Here is a 22,332-nt window from a genome sequence, read left to right as displayed (position 1 = left end):
TCTTACAGATTCATTTTCTTAGTGCTAGTTGCAAGGCTTTCAGAAAGAATACTTCCTTTCCTGTAATTAGTATGTTTATCATTCAGAATCATTCGTTACAGGGGTGGGGAGAAAAAGGAATAGAGGGGCAAATCCCATTTTTCCGTAAAAGGAATAGAAATTTCTAATTTTTGCCGCCCCCTTAGGCTGCGCTTGCTTCAATAAGCATAAATCATCTTTATAAAATCTATTCTACGTCTTCTTTTTTCTTTGATGTCTGGATCAATTATGGAACGAGCTACTGACATTTGAAAATAACTCTATAAAAATATATTTTTCGTACAAAAAGTTGCTTGCTCCAAGAGGGTTACATGGCGAAACGGCCTTGGTCTCCTAAAGGTTAATATTTCTTTTCTCTCCATTATTTCCCTTCCTACCTGATGAAGCGCCTTAGTAAAATAATTCGTAGTGTATTTTTTGTGTTGTGCTTTATATTTTCAGTATTTCCGGTAAGTAATTCATTATATGTACAGTAATGACAAAATTATTAGGAATATCCTATAATTTTGCACACTTGGAAGCTTCTAGAGAAATATCTACCTAGAGGTACGTATGAATACAATGGTACGTAGACCAATTAAAGAAAATTTCATGCTGAATACAAATCAAGTCATAGAACTTAATTATATCTGCAACAATACAATGTATTAACTAAAAGTGTCACATATTATTGAAGAAAATGAGATTGAGGAACGAGGTGTATTTAAAGTAGTACCAAATTGTATTTTGTTGAACACAACGTGATCATCGTGGCGTGGGGTCCAAACAGTTACACAGAAAAACAAGTAGAATGCTGTATTGCTAGATATAAGGTATTGGTTCATTAAGAGTATTGTAGGTTTGTTTTCACGAATCTTGCTTTACAGACCTTCCTTTTATTTTCCTTAGTTTAAAGTCAAGCGATTATGCATGAAGGAGACGTGGTAATGATGAGAAATGAAATAGTGGAATGAAGAAGGTAAAAGGAAATGGGATGACCCCGAGAAAACTATGCACACATAACACAAGGCCCACTTGGCGCGAGGTGGGATTGAAGCAGGGAGCCCACGCACCAGAGATAAGCGTTCTACTATTGAGCCACTTCGGCCCTACGTTCATTTTATGTACCATAGTCTTCTTAAAAATAATAAAGGTCGTGGGTGGATAAAGTATAGTAAAATGGTCCCAGATGAATCTTGGGACGACAAATGAGTGGTATGTAGGTACCCCCAAGATACATTAATCCCTCACGTTTCAAACCTCAACTCTTAATTGGTTCATGAGAAATGGCACAAAATCGAAAAAGTGGGATTAATTTATTTCTCAAGAATGGATCGATCGATTTTGTTCAAACTTGGATGTATGTATAGGTGTATATAAGGGCTTTGTCCTTTACATACATCCAAGTTTGAACAAAATCGATCGAACCTTTCTTGAGAAATATCATAAATTAATCCCACTACGATTTTGCGCCATTTCTTATGAACCAATTAGAGTTGAGGTTTGAAACGTGAGGGATTAATGCATCTTAGGGGTACTGCCCACCCACTTGGCATCCCAATTCATCTGGGGTCATTTCACTATACTTATCCACCCATGTCCTTTCCTCGTTATAGGTAGCATTCGTATTGAAATAAAGAGAGAAAAAGTAAGCTGATATGGTTGTAACATATGATATAAATTCACTTGTACTTTGTAACTGACTGCATTTACAGCATATGTAAGGAAAGACAAAATAATTAGTTGAAACAGTTATATTTAGATTGCAAGTAGTGAGCGTATTTCCAAGTATTAATTAGAGTTGGATCCATGCATGATACGATCCGATATGGCTGCCATAAACCGGGAGAACCCTCAGAAAAACATAAAATCTCTATTCGGATGTGCTGAACTGTGGATGTCCAACAGTTCTCTTTCGAAGGAAAAGGGTATCCTGGGATTTTCGACTCCCTTGTATATATTACTAGTTGTTGCTGGGTCTTACTTCAGAACCTGGATAAAAAGGGGAGGAAGTACCTGCATCCCCTGCCTCCCCGTCGTTACATTTTCCTCAGTGTTCTTTTCAGTTTTTTCCGGGCTTTTTGCATTTCAGCTTCATTATCAGTACTAAACTTCGACAGTAGTAAAACAAAACTAGTAAGCGTGTTTCTGCGTCATGAACCACTTTGTACAGCTGAGAAAAAGTCAAGAACTAGTCAAGAACGAACTTATTGTACAATGGCGTGCGTGTTAACTAGTCAAGAAAAGAAGGGGAGTTAAAGAATTTCCCCACAACCTTTCCATTGCTTGGGTATTTATTCATCTGCTGTTATATAAGCCCGCACATCCAAGATGTATGATGGTTGCATACAAGCAAGGCGTTCGAGAAACTACATTTTTGCATACATTTTTACCCCTCAAATCTGACTTCCCTGAGCTGAAAATTGAAAAAATGGCTTCGTACGAGATCAGATCTAGTGTAGACCTATCTGTATTGCTGTGTGCAAATTTTGGTGGCTCTAGCAAGTGACTTTTCTGTGCGAAAAGTTGATGACAGAAAACATCATATATCTATTTACATTTCCCTTTGTATGATAATCAGGGTGGATTGATTTAAATCAGTCTGATTTAAATCACGATTTTAATCAAGATTTAAATCACTTGATTTTTTAAATAAAAATCGTTGATTTAAATCAAATTCCGAAATGAATTAATTTAAAGTGAAAGTAAGTAAAATCCTGTTTCTCTTCTGTTATTTCGATTATGGAAGATAATAACCATAATACAATGAGACTCAAATGTATGTTAGCACAGTATGAAAACGAGTATCATGTAGAGAACGATCAGGGAAAATCCCGTTTGAGCGGGTAACGGGTGAACCCTGCTTTCTTCTCTTTGTAACACAGGGTTTTAAAATTTCTATTCCAACGGGGAAATCACCATGGACATTTAAGATAAAAATTCTTTTGTGTCCATGTCTATTTGTTTGTTTCCAGATAATAGGGGCGTATTTAGAGGGGTCCGATCCTCTCTCCGAAAAAAAAATAGATTTTAAAATTTTGGCGAAATTTATGTACTAAATACATAGAAGTTCCTCGGGATCGTAATACGACAAATTTTGGATGCGTTAAAATATCGAATAATACTTTTGATAAAGTGGATACTTGACCCCATTGCAGATGTGATCGCAGAAAATTTTCCGCGCCTGTGCAGGAAAAATTGTCAGAGGAAATAAAATAGCCAACAGAAAAGTATAAAAACGTGCCTGCTATGTATAGATGTCTTAAATGCACGGACAACTTGCATTTGAACTGTTTTTCACGTCACATAAAGGACATTTTTAACAATCACAAGTGTTTCTTCTGCTGGAACTGATCATCTTGATTTTTTTATTTTGAAATTCCTGCAGAAAATTTTTGACTTACAAAAGTTCATCGCATAAAGACAAAGAGAGTTCTGCCATCGGCTAATATATGGGATCAGAAAACTGTATTCACGAAGAAATTAAATATCGACTAAAAGCAGGGAATTCGTGTTATTATTCAGTTCAAAATCTCTTATCGTCGCGAATTCTGTCAAGGAATTTGAAGCTTTAAAATATATAAAACGATAATTATGCCTGTTGTGCTGTATGGTTGTGAAACATGGTCGCTTACGCTGAGGGAAGAACGCAGACTGAAAGTATTTGAGAATAAAATCCTGAAACGAATATTCGGAACCAAAAGGAACGGAAATGAGGAATGGCGAAAACTTCATGATGAGGAACTGCATAATTTATACCGTTCACCAAACATTTTTAGGGTCATCAAATCTTGGATTCTCAGGTGGGCAGGACATGTAGCGAGAATGGAAGAAAGTAGGAACGCTTCCAAAGTTTTAACTGGAAGCCCAATCGGAAAACGACCATTAGGAAGACCTAGGCGCAGATGGAAGGACAGTATTAAGATGGATCTCGCAGAAGTAAGAATACAAAATAGAAACTGGATGATTCAGTTGACTAAGGATAGAAGTCAGGAGAGCTTTTGTGAACATAGCATTGAACCTCCGGGTTCCATAGGTCATAGAGTGAGTTAGTTAATTTTAGGCGAAATTTATGTGCTTTATATGTATTTCGTGCCGCTAGCTAGTTCCAATTGTTTAAAAATATGCCCCTGCCAAATATCAGCAACTTTCGTGAAAAGAAAACTGTCATGTTGATATACATTGCTGTACTTTTTCCTTAATGCTTAAGAAACATTGTTTGGGATTGAAATAGGTTAACGATTGGGAATTAATTCAAAATTAAAACCAAATACTTTCACTTAAATGACATAATTAACATTTAATACTAGTTCCTAATGCTTTTTCTTCAGTTCGCGACTTGTATTATACGAAGGAAAAGATTTGATTTAAATCAAAAAAATCGATTTAAATCAAAAAAATCAACAAAAATGATTTTTTTGAAAAAAATCATGATTTTTTTCCACCCTGATGATAATGCTTGCATTGTTTTCTGGTAGGAATTCAGTTTTCATGCTCGGTTCGGGATTTCTTTGCTCCAACTTAATTATTATTATTTTATGTTTACAGGTTTTCGAAGAACGAGTAGATTTTGGAAGACGGTCTCTAAGTATATCGGAATTAGCGAAAGCAGGAACTGGTCTGACATCCTGCTGCTTGTTATTCAGACGCACGAAGCATATCAGAAGCCTGTGAACTACTCTTATATTGAGAGAAATGTGAGATTTAGGTTCGCATAATTAGTAACATACATACGAGTCAGAGAAAAGTATGTAGTTCTATACGAACCATATTGTATATTCTCTTTAAGAAAGATATTTCCTGTAACAACTTTTCACCCCCCGGGTATTTTTGTGACAAATGCGTACAACTCGATTGCTTGCATATATTGTATGTATGTATGTATGTGTGTGTGTGTGTGTAATTGAATAAATGAGCTGAGAGAGGTGAGAGGGAAGTAATTATTTGACTTGAAGTAATAAATTAAGAACCAAGTTCTTGAAAAAATAAGTACATATTCCGAGGTTGATAAATAAATAATTTTTCCCGCTTATGTAAAAACAAAAGAATGTATTATAGGATGTAAAATTGCAGAAACCAGTAGTTGTTTAAAGACTGTAGTTTTATTTTCCGCAAACACTTGTCATGTATGTGTGTTTGTGTGCATAATTTCCAATACGATCCTTGGAATGTGCACATATGTGTGGTAAAAATAAACCGTTATATGGTATGAACAGTGTATGAAATAGGCATATATTGTATGTAATATATGCAAATAGAAAAAAAAATAGTATTGTACAGCAGTTAATTGTTAGTGTATTTACGTTTAATTTAAATTAAAATCACAACACTAGAATTAAGTAATTGTCACGCCTGTAAACACTTGGGTAGCTATTGAGAGTATTGCAAATAACATGCACAGTATGTAGTGTTAGAGGTGATATTGTTCCATAAATATTAATTTAAGCTGAAAGCTCTTTTTAAGGATAAACTAAATGAAGTTACTTCCCTCGGAGAAAAGAAAATGAAACAAGTTGATAAAAGGCTAGTAGATGATTTTTTTTTTCTTTTAGGGATATTTGTAATAATGGATTTTATTTTTATTGCATTTACGGTGACTTGTTACCGTTTACAGACCTCCATTTTATGTGCCATGGTCGAAATATTGGTCTTGAAAAATAGTAAGTCTTCTCTTTATAAGTAGCACTCATACTGAGATCGACAAAATGGTATGCTAATGTTGTTTTAGCAGAATTTTCAAGTGATCTGTATAACTATATCTGTAGCGTATGCGGCAGAGGGAGACAAAAAATGCATAAAAAAGCGACAAAGTATATAATATTGCAAGTAATGAGCGTGCTAAAAGTATTAATTAACGTGTTGACCATTTATGAGCCGAATTCGTGATCACTAAATTTAGACCAAATTTCTTGCTGTAATTCACATAAAATACGAGTTCTGAAGCATTCCAAATAGTTGTAATATTTTTGAGGACAGAAAATGAATTTTATCTATACTTCTTAAATATCATCTGCAACAAACATGACCTGCACGTTTGCGAAGTAAGCAATCTCTTTCGGAAGCACAGAGTATTACTAGGTTTAAGTATGTCTTTACATACATATATTAATTTAACAGTTTTTCGTAATGACAGTTTATGAGAGCAGAGTGCTTTGGAAAAAAGAACAGGTTCCTATAGCTAAGAAAAAACTGCTGTACTAGCATAGTTGTGAAAGTTTTTTTTTTTTTGATTGCTCCTTTGCACAAGTTCCAATTTTTATTTCCAAGTTATTTCAAATGACCAGTCTTTGAAACAATGCAGGATAATAGTATTGTTCGTTTTTCTTTAGCAACGAATTATTAACTGCCAACAGAACTTGAAGTTCAGTGATACTAAGTTGTATAACAATAATAATTAATGTTTAAAGGATGCACTTTTCGTTCTGGAAAGTATTCAGCAATATTGGTAGGTACTTCATATAATATTGAAAAATATATATTTTGCACTTCAGTGACAGCGTAGTTACATAATCGAAATATTTTCAAAATCTGAGGCGGTGGCCTAGTTAGAACTTAGACGGCACAGACAACTGGAAGATACTCGAATTACAGACGAAAACGTCAAGAATAAAAGCTAGGAACCCCACGTGAGTAGTTACAGACGTAAGAAAGTTTTATCAGCTTATTTGTGCGAAGTGTTGCGATAAAGACATTTACCTACACGAGAATAAAGCATTAAACAAAGAAAGTCAAAGATACAAGGTAACGATCTTTTGATAACAATAATACGAACCAAATAAGGAAAATTTTTGTACGCTTGAGGTAGCAGAGAGGTGTTAAAGAATACTGCCAGAACGCAAATCCATTGTCAAAAGTGGTGTAAACATCTAGTTTAGACAAAACTCCTGTTATTTCCATTTACTATCACCACCCCTTTCACTGAGTAAGCGTAATAGTATTATTTACATTGTAAACATTAATGAAATTACTAGAATTTTCATTTTATGAGACTCCTCTTGTAAAAGTATCTAATATTACGTACATTTATATGTCTGTAAATATAAAAGTCTGCAGTTTTCTGGTTCTCTTCTTTGTATCTTTCTTAATAGTAGTAATATTAGAAATTATGGATCCAGTTTTAGTGATCCTTATGATGTCTATTTTTCTTTACCTTTGCTGAAATTTTGTTTCTACAAATGCATCTATCACTTTCTTTTTTACATCTCCGTTTAGGACGTACATAAGTTTTTTCTTCCGAAAATTTATCTTTTGCTTACCAGTGATTTCTGTTCACATGCTCTAACTATCTGTGAACTGCCTATCCAGTGCAAACTTTTTCTCATTGCACAACGAGTAATTGCTACATGAGCAAATAAAACTATCGCGTTAACGCCAAATATTTACCACTATTTTTCCGTATATGTTTCTGGTGTCACACTATTTTTACTCTATACTGTAGACCTTGTCTATTTTTGTGGCAGTGAAAGAAAATCCCTCCCTTACTGAAAAATTTTGCACCCTATTATAACCCACCTCATGGATATGATAATGTCATTAATGAATGAAAAGAGTTCAATTTTTCTTATGTCTTGAGCTGTCAAAGGTTTGTCAGAAAGGGAGAGGAAGAACAGAAAAAGTGCTAAGAAGCATCCAAATGGGTTGTCATGTTGGAAGGCAGGTTCACGTAATAGTTACCAGGTTGTTAGTAGATGGGGTTTAATGGAGGAAGATAAACTACTGGGATTGGTAACTCTGTAGGTGTGCAGGAGGGCAAAGGAATAATAAATGAGAAAAAGAAATTATTCAAAATTCATGAATTTTCCCGAAGTCGAGATCTAGCAAAATAGTTTTCTTGCTTTCGAAAACTGTCGGTTTATTCCATTCCATGAGTCGTTATCCCCTGCTTCTTCCACTAAATGAGTACTTTCGATCAGCCTGTTTCAGATTTTGAGTGAGACTACTCAAATTGCGTCAGTGTTCAAAATTGCGCTGATGATAGTTCATCTGTTTCAGGGATTAGTCGACACAAACGAACAATTGAAGTGTCCGCATAAAAGCTGTGTGTAGATTTTATTACATTTTTCTGAAACAAAGAAATTCGTACCAGAGTTTCTTCTTCAAAGTGCAAAATATACAATATAAAATCTCGTACGATGATAACTTAAAAATATTCTAAAGTTTGTTGAGAACGATGGTAATTATCCTGTCGAAACTAGTGTGTAAGTTAGTGTTTGGAGGGGTAACGAAGAATTTAAGATCGAAACTACGATAAGTTTATAGTTTGCTTATGTTGATTTTCAGTCTTTACAACGAATATTCTTTTGTTTCTCGTGAATCTGAAAATATACAGTGCCATTTTGAGTTTGTTCCTACACTCGGTATTTGTTAATGCTCTAAGCTTCGAAGTTGAATTGAGTAGTTTTTAATAGTAACGAGTGCTTTTACATTTTCAAGTCTATATTAATTCAAAAGAAATTTAATTTAGTTGGTTTCCTAAACTTACGATAAAATTTAAGTACAGTGTGAAGAACATGAGAGCATGTAACAATTCGAATAAAAAGATTTTAAGATTATTTGCTTAACTTAGCCAGACTTTTTTTTTTAATTGCTAATCGAAACACTTTAGTTTTAATAATGTTCAAGTGGCTATCCTTGTGTTTTTGCAGAGGGATTAACGTTAAAAAAGAGTCAAGATTAATATTTGTGATACAACTCGTAGTTAGGGAGTAAATAACGTTTGATTTTAAGCGATATTATTTGTAAAGGATTTTATATACAACAGATGCCACATTCCCAAATTACAGGTATAAATAATGCACTGGCGTAAAAGCTAGCAAAGAGCTTTGTATGAATTTTAAGTGATTTGTCTTTGAAAGTTTAGAAGAAAGAAAGAAAAAAAAAGAGAGAGAGAGAATTGGAATTCATATATTGGTCGCACACAGTGAGTCAGTATTTCCTTAAGATGGCCTCCAGTATACTACCTCTTTATGTTCATTTCATTGTCCTTCATTGAATGTTCAAATTTGATAATCATCCATAGTATTGCCCTTACACACTACACAATTTACCAATTGGTTTCGATTGGTCGCATATTTCTGGCATTTAAAAAGGAACTACATATTGTATTCTGCTGATAGGTGTTACGTCACATATCAGGAAATGTGTGGATGAATATTTTCCATGAAATAGCGGCTCTCTCTTTCTAGCGAACAAAGGAAGGCATTCGAACGTGAACACTGAAACGTTTAATGATGCACAAGAATAATAGACAAGCGTTATTTACTTCCAAATACCATTTGTATGAATAATTCTGTATTGTAAATATTATGTATAATGATGGAGCCAAATATAACGAAGCATAACGTTAACTTGATGCTTTTCAGTATAATTCTACTGTCCAGATTCAGTGAAATGTGTTTTCATATAAGTTTGGGCGAAGTTAACATAGGTAAGAGTACAAGTGAATTATTACAAAGTTGAGTTCAATTTTTCATTATTATTTTTAGGCATATTTGAAAGTAGTTTGAAAACTTATCTATCATGTGCTTAGCTAGAGTGAGAAAACTGTATTATCCATTATCATTACGATCGTGATTTACACAACTAAAATCAGTGATATAGCTAGTGTCTTTGATTTTTGAGAGTGCATATATTAAGCCACCTGCAATTGAGGTGCTTTTTACAAATTTTAGTTCTGCCGGGTTGATGCTATTGTATCATTATTTTCAGTGAAACAAACCATTGTCTAAAGATATAGGATGCTGCATATTACGTGGCGATAACAATCTTCGTCTCCTACATAGAACCCTTTATGTTTAGTTCAGTTTTACATAGAATAGAAGGAATGTGCTTCTTTTGTTTCTACACATTATATTGAATATACCAAAGGAAAGAAATGAGAAGCGGAAAGTGAAATGTATTTGCTTATAGTTACATGAAGGCAGTAAAATGAACACATGGACACGCGTTGTTCAAGTTGTGATATATAGAATGATATACTGACACATGAGGGAATACTGACATAGAAATGGTATGCGCGTGTACGCTGAATAAATTTATAGCTTTCGAATTTTAATATAAAGTGATTCGTATAATTTTCGCACAGTTTAGTGCTAGAAAGACCATCTGTCTGAAATACAATAATTGTAATATCCTACTGTCAAAGCTAAAAAAAAAAAAATAGCACAAACGGTTACCCTAGTTCTTGTATGTATGACTTGACACAATTGTGCACATTAGACAACACACAAAAATATCTTTCACCGAGTTTTTAAATGTATTTTTAAATTATTACCGCGTGAAACAACAACAATACTACTTTTGGGAGACGGAGTTAACGGCAAAACTTGTTATAATACTGACGAGAAAAAAAAAGAGAAAAGTAAATAAATAAATAAACATTTTGCTGCAATATATTTTGACATCTGATATAATTTTGACCTTCGAGTAGAAGATATAGTGTTAAAGAGCTTCAAAGGATAGCCAAATCTCTGACCCATACATCAAGATCATCTTTAATACTTGTGATAACAAATATATCGATAGACAGTAGTGTCAAATTGGCATTTTTTTCTTATTCATTTTAATCGAAAGCGACAGTGAGACTTGAAAGCATTAGCGATATTTTCTTCAGTACCCAAATAGTTACCTGACATACTTCCTAATCTTTTCAGGTGTTGTTAGGTGAAAAGTAAGTAGAATAAACGTTAGTTCCTGATTAGGGCACAATGTAATACGTGGGGAGGTAAATTAAATTATATACACATATAGGAGGACATGTTAGTTAAAGCTTTAGTTGGGGAGAGAAGGGTGTTACGGTGGTAACCACTACCGCTGTAAATGGAAGGCAAAGATTACAATCATTCCTGACTTTTTGAAAGTCAGGCTTCAAGAATCATGTTACCGCAAGAGCACTGAAAGTGTTAGTTGTAGTATCCACGCAAAGCACTCCTAAAACAGAATAATTATTGCAAACTACTATAATACAGTACACTCTCTATAATCCGGCCATGCGTTACTCCGGCCCATCCAGTAATCCGGTGTTTTGTTTTGTGATGGACTTCGCGAGCGTAGAGGATCCGAGATGGCACTAGATGGGCAAATACCTGCGAGATTAACAGCCATCATGTAACTTCCTGTAATCCGGCACAATTTGATGTGATACCCGCCGGATTAGTGAGAGGCTACTGTATATTAGGTAAATTTAATATAATGCACACTCATTTTTTTTTTAATTGAAAGTAAAATTTGTAAAAAAAGAAATATAATGGACGTAAACCCAGTAACAATTTCGTCTTTCTCATGTTCACTGCCAAAGAGAGTGACTATATATGTTGGTAACTAGATACAAAATGCTTCAAATTTTTTCTCGAATCTCTTGAAATAAATATTTGTAGGATACTTCAATTTAATTTAGAAGAGTAGAGACTCTGTTAAACGTAGTTGAACGTAATGTAAATGATTTTAATGTAAGTTGAATCTTGTTCTTTGTTTGTATATTTGTGTGTGTACATATACTCAAGACGTGCAGTGTGTACAGTCCTGGTTAAAAGTTGTTTTATGTTCGTTGAAGGAAGAGAGTAGTAGCTTTTTTCTCTGGTTTAATGTGTTCTGTAACAGAAAGACCAAAAAGCATTGTATGTGCGAAATGGATAGTAAAATTACGAACAATATAATTTTCAACCACAGCTGTACAGTCACATTCGATAGTAACTTCTCTCTGATAAAATTTTCTTTTCGCAGTAACTTTCTGGTGGATGAGTTAATTCCAATATAGTTTTCTAGAGATATTAAGATCAAATACTATAAATACATATACTACTTGATGGTATCGTTAATTTTGTTTTGTAACATATAGTCCTAAAAATGTTTTCAATTACTGTAAATAGATACTCTTTAAGCGCTGGATTCAACGAACGAGGGCTATTTTGGTGACTGGAATTGAATTTCAGTAACTATTTTCGGTTTTTCCTGATGGATAACGGATGATGAATTCGTTGTCCCCCTGCTGAGAAAAACATTTCAGTGATGTAATAAACCTCTTTAATTCGAAATTTGCGAAGAATATAAAGGATAAAATCACCTAAGTTTATAATATTGACAGTTATAGTAACGTCACTGATTTATGTTCAATAAGTGAAAAATATATTTGTCAAATACCGTATCTTTCAGTAATGAATATACTGTAAGACAATTTAAGAAGCTAATACTAATCTAATTGATTGTCATGAGATTTTTTTCACAAGAAATTTTATCAGAGAGAGTCTATGTGAAATTCAGGTGCATATGTTTGCTTTATGCTTAAAAAAAACAGCATGTTAAGTAATGCACACATTTACAAAGTTAAGTAGTTCAAAAAGTAGGTAGTATTTGTATACTAGATTTATTGTTAAGTGCACATTCCATAAATAGCAATCAGGAAAAGGGAGACTGTTTCCCTTTTGAACTATATTAGTTACAAAACTACCAAAAGAAATATTATTTTTTGTGCGTTTAGTGCATGTTTTTCTTTGTATGTGGTAGGAACTAATTTATTAGAGTTAGTTCGAGCGTAGTCCAATTTATGTTTTAATATATCCTTTTTATTCTTTTAAAATATTACCTTCTATTTATTTTTTTACGGGAGATGCTCCTTTTGTTTTCTGAAATAAGATTATTTTTATATAAATATATGTATGTACAGATATATATACATGTGCCTGTGTATTATTTGTATTTGGTTTCTACCTTTCAAGCTTTATATACATTTTGTAGCAATAGATTTTGTATGTACTTGTGCCAAATTCAAGATGTGTTTCTGTAAAGAAAAAAAAAAGTAGTAAAAATTATGGCGTAGCTTGAATTGCATGGAATAGAATCCAAAAAAGAGACATTGTTCAGTTTTTTGTTTTCCCGAAACAAAGATTTAGTTCCCATTTAAATGGCTTTTCATAGTTTTGTACCATAAATTAGAGTTTTATTTGTAACATAGGAAATGAGAATCTCACTTGGTACTACCTTGCAACAGCAACGAAAGTTGTCTTTCCTAAAAATATTTTTCAAATTAAATAGTCTCAAAACTGCAAAGTATAGTATTTGAAATTTTCCTAAGTCCAAAATTCGTTTTAAAAAAATAAAAAGTAAATAATAATGGTAATAATAGAAACAGTTAAGATAGTTACACGACTTAGCGATGAAAATAGCTCGGGAGCGACGATACTTTTGTTGCTACATATCTAGAAAGCTATTTGCAAATGTGTCTGAAGTTCAACAAAAATCTTTTCAAATTCTGTGTTGTCAACTCAATATGTTGTCGAAATGAAATGAAATGAAATCTTTGAATTTTACGTCCCACGGTTATGCCGACTAGGCTAAAGGAGACGGGGATGATGAGTAATGAATGAAATGGTGGAATGAAGAAAGTGGGAGGAAACGGGAGAACCCCGAGAAAACCCACGCACACGGTGTTTGTCCACCACAAAATTCACTTGGCGGGGGCTGGGATCGAACCTGAGACCCCAAGCACCAGAGGTGAACGCTCTACCACTGAGCCACCGCGGCCCCTCAATATGTTGTCGAGTTGTGAATAAGACTTTTTGTTAGTTAATTATGCACTGCCCCAGTACACTATAGGTTAATGCCAACTTTAGTGTGCTATTAACAGAATTCAAATCTTAACGGGAGAAATGTTCCTTACCAATACTACAAGACTAGATTTCTTCGAGTTTTTCTTTCATTTGCGTATATTTTCTTGCTTCGACTCTTTTGATCTGTCTTGTAAATTGACTTTGCTGTTTCCCACATTCTGCTTGCCATTGTTGTTAGGGAATCAAATAGATCTTACAGGATCGAGATATAAGCAGACCTTTTAAACAGCTAGGGTCTTATTCAGAGTCGTTCTGACGTGTGATTAGTGTCATACTAAAGAGTACGATTAACGTATGTTTCCTGCAGTAGTCAGGCCTTTAGTATGATGCTAATCATACGTCAAAACGTCTCTACATAAGGCCCCTAATGTTCCACGAACATGAAGGAAAGATTTTATGGTATCTTTAGCGTACTTAAATTTATCTTCATTTTTATTATGAAATTGGAGGGAAATTGAATTCGTAACATTTTTGCAAATAAAATTTGGCATAATTCTTTATTGTATTTTACTATTGGGTGCTTGAATTAATTCCCGCTGTTTTTTGTGCCAATGATAAATTGTCATTCTACAAGAACAGAACAATATCTTCTACTGAAAGTACTATACCCTCGGCAACTACAACCTTTTCCTACTTTTCAAGTAATAAATGTATTCCGCGATAGAAAAATGCGGGTTCCTGTAAGGCAATTTACCCATCGAGCCAGTTTTAGATATCTTCGACAGTTCTGAAGTGTTGGTCAGAAAGGTCATGCTGCATGAATCCTAACATGGTAGTCGGAGGGGCGACGTCTGGTGATTATGGCGGGTGGGGTAAGATATCACATCGCAATCCCTCTAAGGTTTCTTTCACTACATTTGCAACATGTGGTCTGGCATTCTCATGGAGCAGAATCACTTTGTCGTGTCTTTAGGCATACTCCGGTCGTTTTTCTGGAAGTGCTTGATTCAGATGCAGTAATTGTAACGATCAGCATTCATTATAAACCACACCGACTTGATTTCACCAAATGTACAGCATGATTTTTTTTTTTTTTTTTTTTCATTAATGTCCAGTTTTGGTGTTGATGGTTCTCCGGGTTTCACCCACGATTTTCTGTGTTTGGGATTGTCGTAACGAATTCGGTTTTCATCGCCAGTTACAATGGGATGCAAAAACTACTTCCGTTTACGTCGTTTTTGCATCCCAATGGTTAAATGTTTCGTAATTATCTCTTTCCGTCAATTCATATGGCACTCAGTTTCCCACTTTCTGGATTATTCCGATAGATTTTAAACGCTTACTAACAGTTGATTCATCGACATTTAGAGTTTGAGACAACTGTTAAGCGTCTGAGATGAATCTTCTTCCAGTAGTGCCTCTAAGTCCTCATCTTCAAAATTTTTCGGCTGACTAGGACGCACTTATAAATGAGAATCCAGAAGCTAGTATTTCTCTTCAGCATCACCCCTTCCCACTCAATTTTGCGCTTCAAAACTCATCCTCCATAATTAAGATTTCTATATTTCTTTAGTATGTAAATATTTTTGTAACCAACAAAACAGTTTAATGTTTCTGTGATATTAATGTACGAGAATGAGATTCTCCATTGAATACAGCTATTCATTTCTCGCGAAAATTTTATACATTGTTTCGTACGGCCCTCGACGCCAGTAAAACTCCTCTGTGATTGGCCACCACGTTTTCCAACTTGCACATGCCTGCGATAGACCATGCTCTCCATACGCCTCCACTAGCAAACGATAGCTTTCTGCAGCAGATTACTTAAGATGGAAACAGAAGAGTAGCGCTTCCCGCAAATGTTTTTTAGGCACAAAGCCCGCCATGTTCAAGACACTGAACACAAATGTTCTTTTCACTTCACTCGGTCAAATAATGCTCTGATAGCCCAAGGGTAGCACTTCCAAATAGGTACCCTGTCAGTCTGCTGTGCTGCAATAGCCCTCTGTTCGTCAACAGCGAGAATTAATTCAAGCATCCAGGGAACCTTTTTTTTTTTTCTTCCCGCCTTTTTCTTCTTTTTCTCTTTAGGATCATGGTGGGTCAGTGGACTGAAAAAGGGAGAAGTCTTTCTCTCTCTGTATATATATATATATATATATATATATATATATATATATATATATATATATATATATGACCCTTCGTGGCTAAGCGGGTTAACTAACATACGCGCCTTTGGCGTGGGAACCCCGGGTTCGATTCCCGGCAGGAGCTCATGTGGTTCTGATTCCACGTTAATCAGTGGCTCCCGTCTCATATATACAGTGTGTCTCAAAAGTTCCCTGACATGAGTAACTCTGTTATTATCAGAGTTACAACAAAATATAAGAGGGGAATCGACTTCAAATATGATGTTTTCAATCTAAAGTGAAGGAGTCTTATAAATCGGACGAGCCATTTGGGCTGTATACTCTTTAGGCGCCCAATGTTAAATGAAATTGCAACGTTGCCATTAATAGAGGGGCTATTGGAAGGAGAGGGCGGGGCGTGAGGAGGATAAATTTTGTACGAGTATGGTGAATGGGGACATCTTTGAAACGTTAATGTAAAAGACAGTAACTTCATTCATTCATGTTGTGGGTCCAGGTAAATGGCAACGGCGCATAAAGAGTGTACAGTTCAAACGGCTCATCCGATTTAAAGAATTGCTTCACTTTAGATTGAGAACATCATATTTGGAGACGATTTTCCTCTTACATTTTTTGTAACTCTGATAATAACAGAGTTACCCTATACTAGGGGACTTATATATTACAATCCGTCACACACACAAAAAGAAAGAAAAAAAAAACAGAGCAAACACAAGGGTTTCATTATATTTACTATTTAAATAAGCTATTCCGTGACGTACTGGTATCTACTTTGTGTTTCCAACAACCTTTAAGTTTTGGGAACATCAGAGCAGTATTTTGCATTACAGTAGTTCGGATGCTCTCCGTTTGGTGTCTCTGTACTTAATATGATTGTGGTTGAGACTTAAAATGCTTGTTTTGTTTGCTTTTCTGGAGCGATGTAAAGTGCAAATTTTAATGAAGATTATGTATTATTCGTTGTTTGTTTTGTTTACGTTCTAAATGGAAGTGCTTTACGTACATTACAAGACGTTGAAGAATCTCATTATTCCCTAGAAACTCGAAATATGAGAAATCTGTGACACAAGCCTTTGTAAACAAAGACGAAGGGCTACTCAAATAGACAAATCGCCAAAATTCTAGGTATACATCATACTATCTTCGGTAGAATAATACAGAAGCAAGGAAAGCATGGTATTATCTTCCGAATGAGAACGGTGTGGCAGAAAATGAAAATAACTCCGAGATTGGATCGAGAGGTTTTTCGCTTGGCTGCATCAGACAGAGCTTCCAGGGGCACGAAATGCAGCGGCTATTTATTCTAATGCAGGTTATAACATAAGCTGGATGACTGTTGTCAAACAATTTAATGAAAAAGGGTTACATAAGAAAACTAAGAACCCACTTTTAACTTTTTTTAAACATGTAAACGCTAGAAAAGAGTTCGTGAGTAGACATGGTGCATGGAGTGATGAACAGTGTTGGCACGTAATTTTCTTGGATGAGAAGAAGTTTATGATTGTTGGAAATGACAGTGGAATAAAATTTTGGATGAGAAAAGAATATAAAGCCAAAGTACGTTTCCAAAAGAAGGAAATTTGATGAAAGTGTCATGTTGTGTGAATGCTTTATTTCAAATGGAGTGGATGAATTAAAATCTGGAAACAAGTTAATGCGGCATATTACATTGACATGGGAAGATATATCAGTATATGAGATAAATCACTGAGGAACTGGTTCGAATCTGGCACCTCGAACTGGATATTACATTAAGTGAAGCACTTGTGAACATCATATCCCGTTGGTTTGCAGCATAAGAGCTGTCCGTGACGGTGTAACAAAAGACTGAAGTGTCATAAAATTGTCGTGTAAACAATTTTCTTTTTTCATTTACTTCCAATAATTTACGTACCGTTTAGCGAAAACTTTGCACAAAGAATGTGATAATAAAAAATATGTATTAAATTTAATTTTTGGATTATAAGGTCCCTACTACAGTAGCACACCATAAACATTAGAGAACTATTAAAAGATCAGTTGAACACTGTACGACCGACGAGGTATGTAAAATAGGGTTGAAATTATAGGCATTCAAGTGAACGGTTTATAATCGGGATAAAGAAAGAAAATTATAGATAAAATTAACAGCATTGCCAAAAATTAGTAATTTCACAGTCGGTCACATTAGATGCTGTTCGTATTATCATGATGGAAGAACATATAACCAGGTCGAACCCGTAAGTTAGCAAGGGAGAGAGGAGAAAACACTAGAAAGAGGGTAAGGTCCTGTAGAATATCACTGCATAGTTATTATAATCTGTTACATGGGAAATTTAACTTTTGCAATGAAGAGAATGTGAACATTTCATTCCTTTCCATTAATTTTCGAAAATCCACTCCAAAAGGGTAAGAAAATGGGTTACTGAACTCCAGCGAATGTTTCAGATGTTTTAATCTTACCCGTTGCAAGTGAAGAACAAGTACTTTAGCCAGTATATGTAGTGTTAGAATACAGAAATCTCAGCATGGACATATGAAAATAATAATAATAAAAAGTAACGTTTGTATGTTTGGATTGGAGCATTAGCCTCTAACGTAAAAGGCAAGCTAATAATTCTGCTCTGGCGATAATATAAAGAAGGTTTCACGGGAACAGGCCATCTATGCCTGTTTGTACTGCATCGAAGGATTCCTTGGCATATGTATTGTGCGGTTAAGGAAATCTGGCGTCCGTCAGATAGTTGCACGTCTTTTGTCAAATATTCCGAGGACTATTATTTTCGTTATGGGTCAATCCATACGAAGTGGTCCAGAGGTGGTTGCTCGACCATCTTCGAAAATTATAAAACTTTAATGTGACGAGCCTTGTGTATGAGAAGGTCAATAACACTATTCACGTTGTCGTATGTACATGTGTTCCTGAATCGCGGCCATCTTTGTTGTCGACGGAGTGCCATTTTTTGCATTTGCAAGCGTTTACGAAAACTACAGTTGCTCAGGACGTACGAATCAGACGAACACCAAAACAAAAACGAATATTTAAAGGAGAGACTGAGGTACACTGAGAACATATACTCTTGCTTCTAAATAAATATGCAGGGTTGCAAATCAATACATGAAATCAATAGAAAAAGTACAGAAAATTACACTTTTAAAGGGGCTGTATTTTGGAATGGCATAAAGTGGGTGGTTCATAAGTTTTGTGCTGAGTACTATTGCATGTAAAGAGTCTGTAGAAATATCCATGCCTATGATACTACTGGCATCGTAGATTTATGGGGGTCCGAAAGTTGAAGTTTGTGATTTTGATGCCATGTTTGGAGCGTAATATCTCAGGAGGGCAAAGTGCTAAAAATTGCTGCTTACACCAGAAATTAATTCTGTATGTGAATAAACTATTGAAATATATATATATATATATATATATATATATATATATATATATATATATATATATATATATATATTACATGGAGAAAAAAGCGAGGACATGGTAAAAACGCGAAAAAAAAAAAAGCATGCGCGTGATGATGGTCATAGCCTGGAAAAATTTTAATGTTTTGATATGTTTCATGCTAGATCTGAAAAACTACGCATGGTTCAGCAATTAAGCCCGTTTTTGTTTGTGTTCAGTTGTGCAAAAGCTTGAGAGTGGCGTTTGTTCCATCTTTCTAGCTCCATGATCATTGCCACGTCTACAGATTGGACAATTTATATTGACATCCGCTATAACGGACAAACCAAAAGAGAGAAAAGCGAAACTTTGTACGAAGCAACTATAAGAAGAGGGATATCTTTGTATGTATTAAACAGAAAGACTCAGCAAACAGTGTTGCCAACCCAATATGAAGTTATATTATTACCTACCGCAGATTATTAGCTATTTCAAATCAACGTGTCAAACAATCTTAAAATACCACTTTTATTATTCAGTGTTACAAACCAATGATGTTATAGTACACAAACATTCGAAGTTCGGAAGCTTCTAATTCAAATACAGCATAACGGTGATGCACAGGATAATGCACATCGAAAGTACTTTAGTGTTGGATACCATGGTCATGGTATGACCTGTTTCGAACGAATAGGAACGAAGTTACCAGAACTTGAAAAAAAAAATTTAAGCATTTATTTCGAAAAAATGCTGAGGTAATTATCATATCTAGTTACTTCTATGGTTTGTAATGGATATGTAAATTATTTTGCCGTTTACAGCACTTCGATATCACAAACAGTTCCGGAGATATGATAAACATTACTGAAATTTGCAACACTGCTTAAATCGTGTAATTGTGAGAACTTGTAATTACAGCTAGTAAAAGCTATTGCTGTAATGCTATAGAAGAAAAGGGAAACAACAATTATTTTAAATATTTTCCACAAATACGCTATTTTCAGCAGGATAGGATAGATAGGTGTAACGCAACTTTATGAACGCATTAACTTCCGTAGCTAGGATTGGCTTTCAATGATACATTAAGTGCCTTAATACTGCGGTCCAGTTCGACGATGGGTGTTGTGGGTGCAAGGGAAAGCTAACCCCCTTACCATATAGAGGTGGCAATGATCATGGAGCTAGAAAGATGGAACAAACGCCACTCTCAAGCTTTCGCACAATTGAACACAAACAAAAGTGGGCCTAATTGCTGCACTATGCATAGTTTTTGAGATCTATCATGAAACATATCAAAACATTAAATTTTTCCGGGCTATGACCGTCACGCGCGGGCTTTCTTCGCGTTTTTACCATGTCCTAACTTTTTTCTCAATGTAATATCAATCATGATTTTTTAATTTTTTTTTTTCAATAGTTTATTCACATACAGAATTACTTTGTGGCCTAAGCAGCAATTTTTAGCACCTTGCCCTCCTGAGATATTACGCTCCAAACATGGCATCAAAATCACAAACTTCAACTTTCGGATCCCCATAAATCTACGATGCCAGTAGTATCATAGGTGTGGATATTTCTACAGATTCTTTACATGCAATAGTATTCAGCACAAAACTTATGAACCACCCACTTTATGCCATTCCAAAATACAGCCCCTTTAACCCTTTTAAATTATGATGGCGCAACACCTGTGCCATGGCGTCGACCTTCGGAATTTGCTTTATAAGTCTAGTAAAGCTTTTTAGACCGTTTTTTTTTTTTTTTTTTTTTTTTTTGCACTCATTCAAATATGGAAGCATCATAGAATATATTTTATGGACATTTTGCAGCCTCGCGTGCTCTGTCTGGGGGCTGTGACGTCACAAACATGGACGATGGGTTTAAAAAAGGGTATATTAAAAGTTTTTTTTTTTTCAAAAAATCCCTGACACATTACTATTTACCCTAGAATCATGGTTTGTACCTCGTTGGTTTCGTTATGAGACAGGCTTTCGAAATGTACCACTCAAATTTCCCTATCGTGTACCAGAAGCGGGAAAATCTCGTCCAAAATGAAAAAGGGGATTTTTAAAAGAAAAAATTCCCTTTTTCCCCATTTTTATCTTGACAGGTACACGATAGCGAAATTTGAGTGGTACCATTTGAAAGGCTGCCTTACGCTGAAGAAAATGAGGTATGACTGATGTTGCTAGAGTCAACAGACGTGTGTCAAAAAAATCTCGATTTCTTTATTTTTTCATTTTTTACACATTTTTAGTCAATTACTTTAGTAAAGTATCTACAGTATTATCATTATTTATTCTAAAGCATATACGTACTACTAGGAGCAAAATAAATGACGCGTCTCTATTTTGAAGTTTTCTGAAAATATCTTCGTTTTCTTTATATGTTCGAAATTTTGGAAGGTTTCTCCAGCAGGAAACATTAATAACAAACCTGTTTTTAATATTTGTGTTAGATATTAGCTTAAAATAAATAAATCAGAAGCAAAAAACATTAAATCGACCGAAATTATGATAATTACCAACTCTGCTAAAGTGGGAAAGTTTCAAGAACGCGAGGGAATTCTGCAGTTCAACACGAAGTAGCAACATCTATGTCATGGAGAGAAATATGGATTAAATCTTCAAACGAAACATTTCTAATATGTCTTATTACGCGCATTATCTGCAAACTCCAAATATATGAATCTATGCCGAGTATTAACGTATACATAGAGCAAATAGTGGAAATTAACTATGGAAAAGGACGAATTGGTAGCACGATCGTAATGAAAAGTCGTCTTTACGTAGAACAGGTTCAGTTCACGTAAGAAAACAAATAGCTCAGTTTGTTAAACCAACGAGTCTGCATGCCGGGGGTAGCTGGTTCGAACCCCATAGAAGTGCAACTGTCATTTTTATTACTATGGTTATTTTATTTATTTTTATGTAGGAAAGAATCAAATTGTAACATATGTGCAAACAGTACCAGCTTTCCCCTATGTGAGCAATGGATAACCCATTTTGCACATGGGGCAATATTTTTTCCTCTTATTTTTCAAGATATAACATTGAAACTTCGTACAGTTATTACACATAGTATGTAGTATGTTTGAGATTTTTTTGGGGTTCTGTGGGTTGACACAGGGGCCGGCCAGAGGGGACCAAAATCGGGGAAAAAGGGATTTTTTGACAAAAATCTCCCTTTTTCGCGAATTTTCTCCATTGTGGTACCTGCTAAGAGACATGCGAGTGGTACC

At 34.9% G+C, this 22,332-nt stretch overlaps 1 protein-coding gene across 2 annotated transcripts in view; it reads left to right on the top strand.

Moving 5' to 3' along the window:
• The window catches only part of LOC145690239 (N(G),N(G)-dimethylarginine dimethylaminohydrolase 1), a 40,536-nt gene extending 27,670 nt beyond the window's left edge, over nt 1-12,866 (top strand). For both annotated transcript variants that reach the window (XM_081764933.1, XM_081764935.1), the window contains exon 6: nt 4,567-12,866. In XM_081764933.1, the coding sequence (XP_081621059.1) occupies nt 4,567-4,692 (126 nt within the window). In that variant the 3' untranslated portion in view covers nt 4,693-12,866. The remainder of the gene's footprint in view (nt 1-4,566) is intronic.
• Nucleotides 12,867-22,332: the final 9,466 nt, after the last annotated feature.

The sequence above is a fragment of the Thermobia domestica genome, chromosome 7, assembly GCF_964235325.1.
Source record: "Thermobia domestica chromosome 7, izTheDome1.hap1.1, whole genome shotgun sequence".
Lineage (NCBI taxonomy): Eukaryota > Metazoa > Arthropoda > Insecta > Zygentoma > Lepismatidae > Thermobia > Thermobia domestica.
The sequence above is the reverse complement of the archived record's forward strand: the minus strand, read 5'-3'. Positions and strand labels throughout refer to the sequence as shown.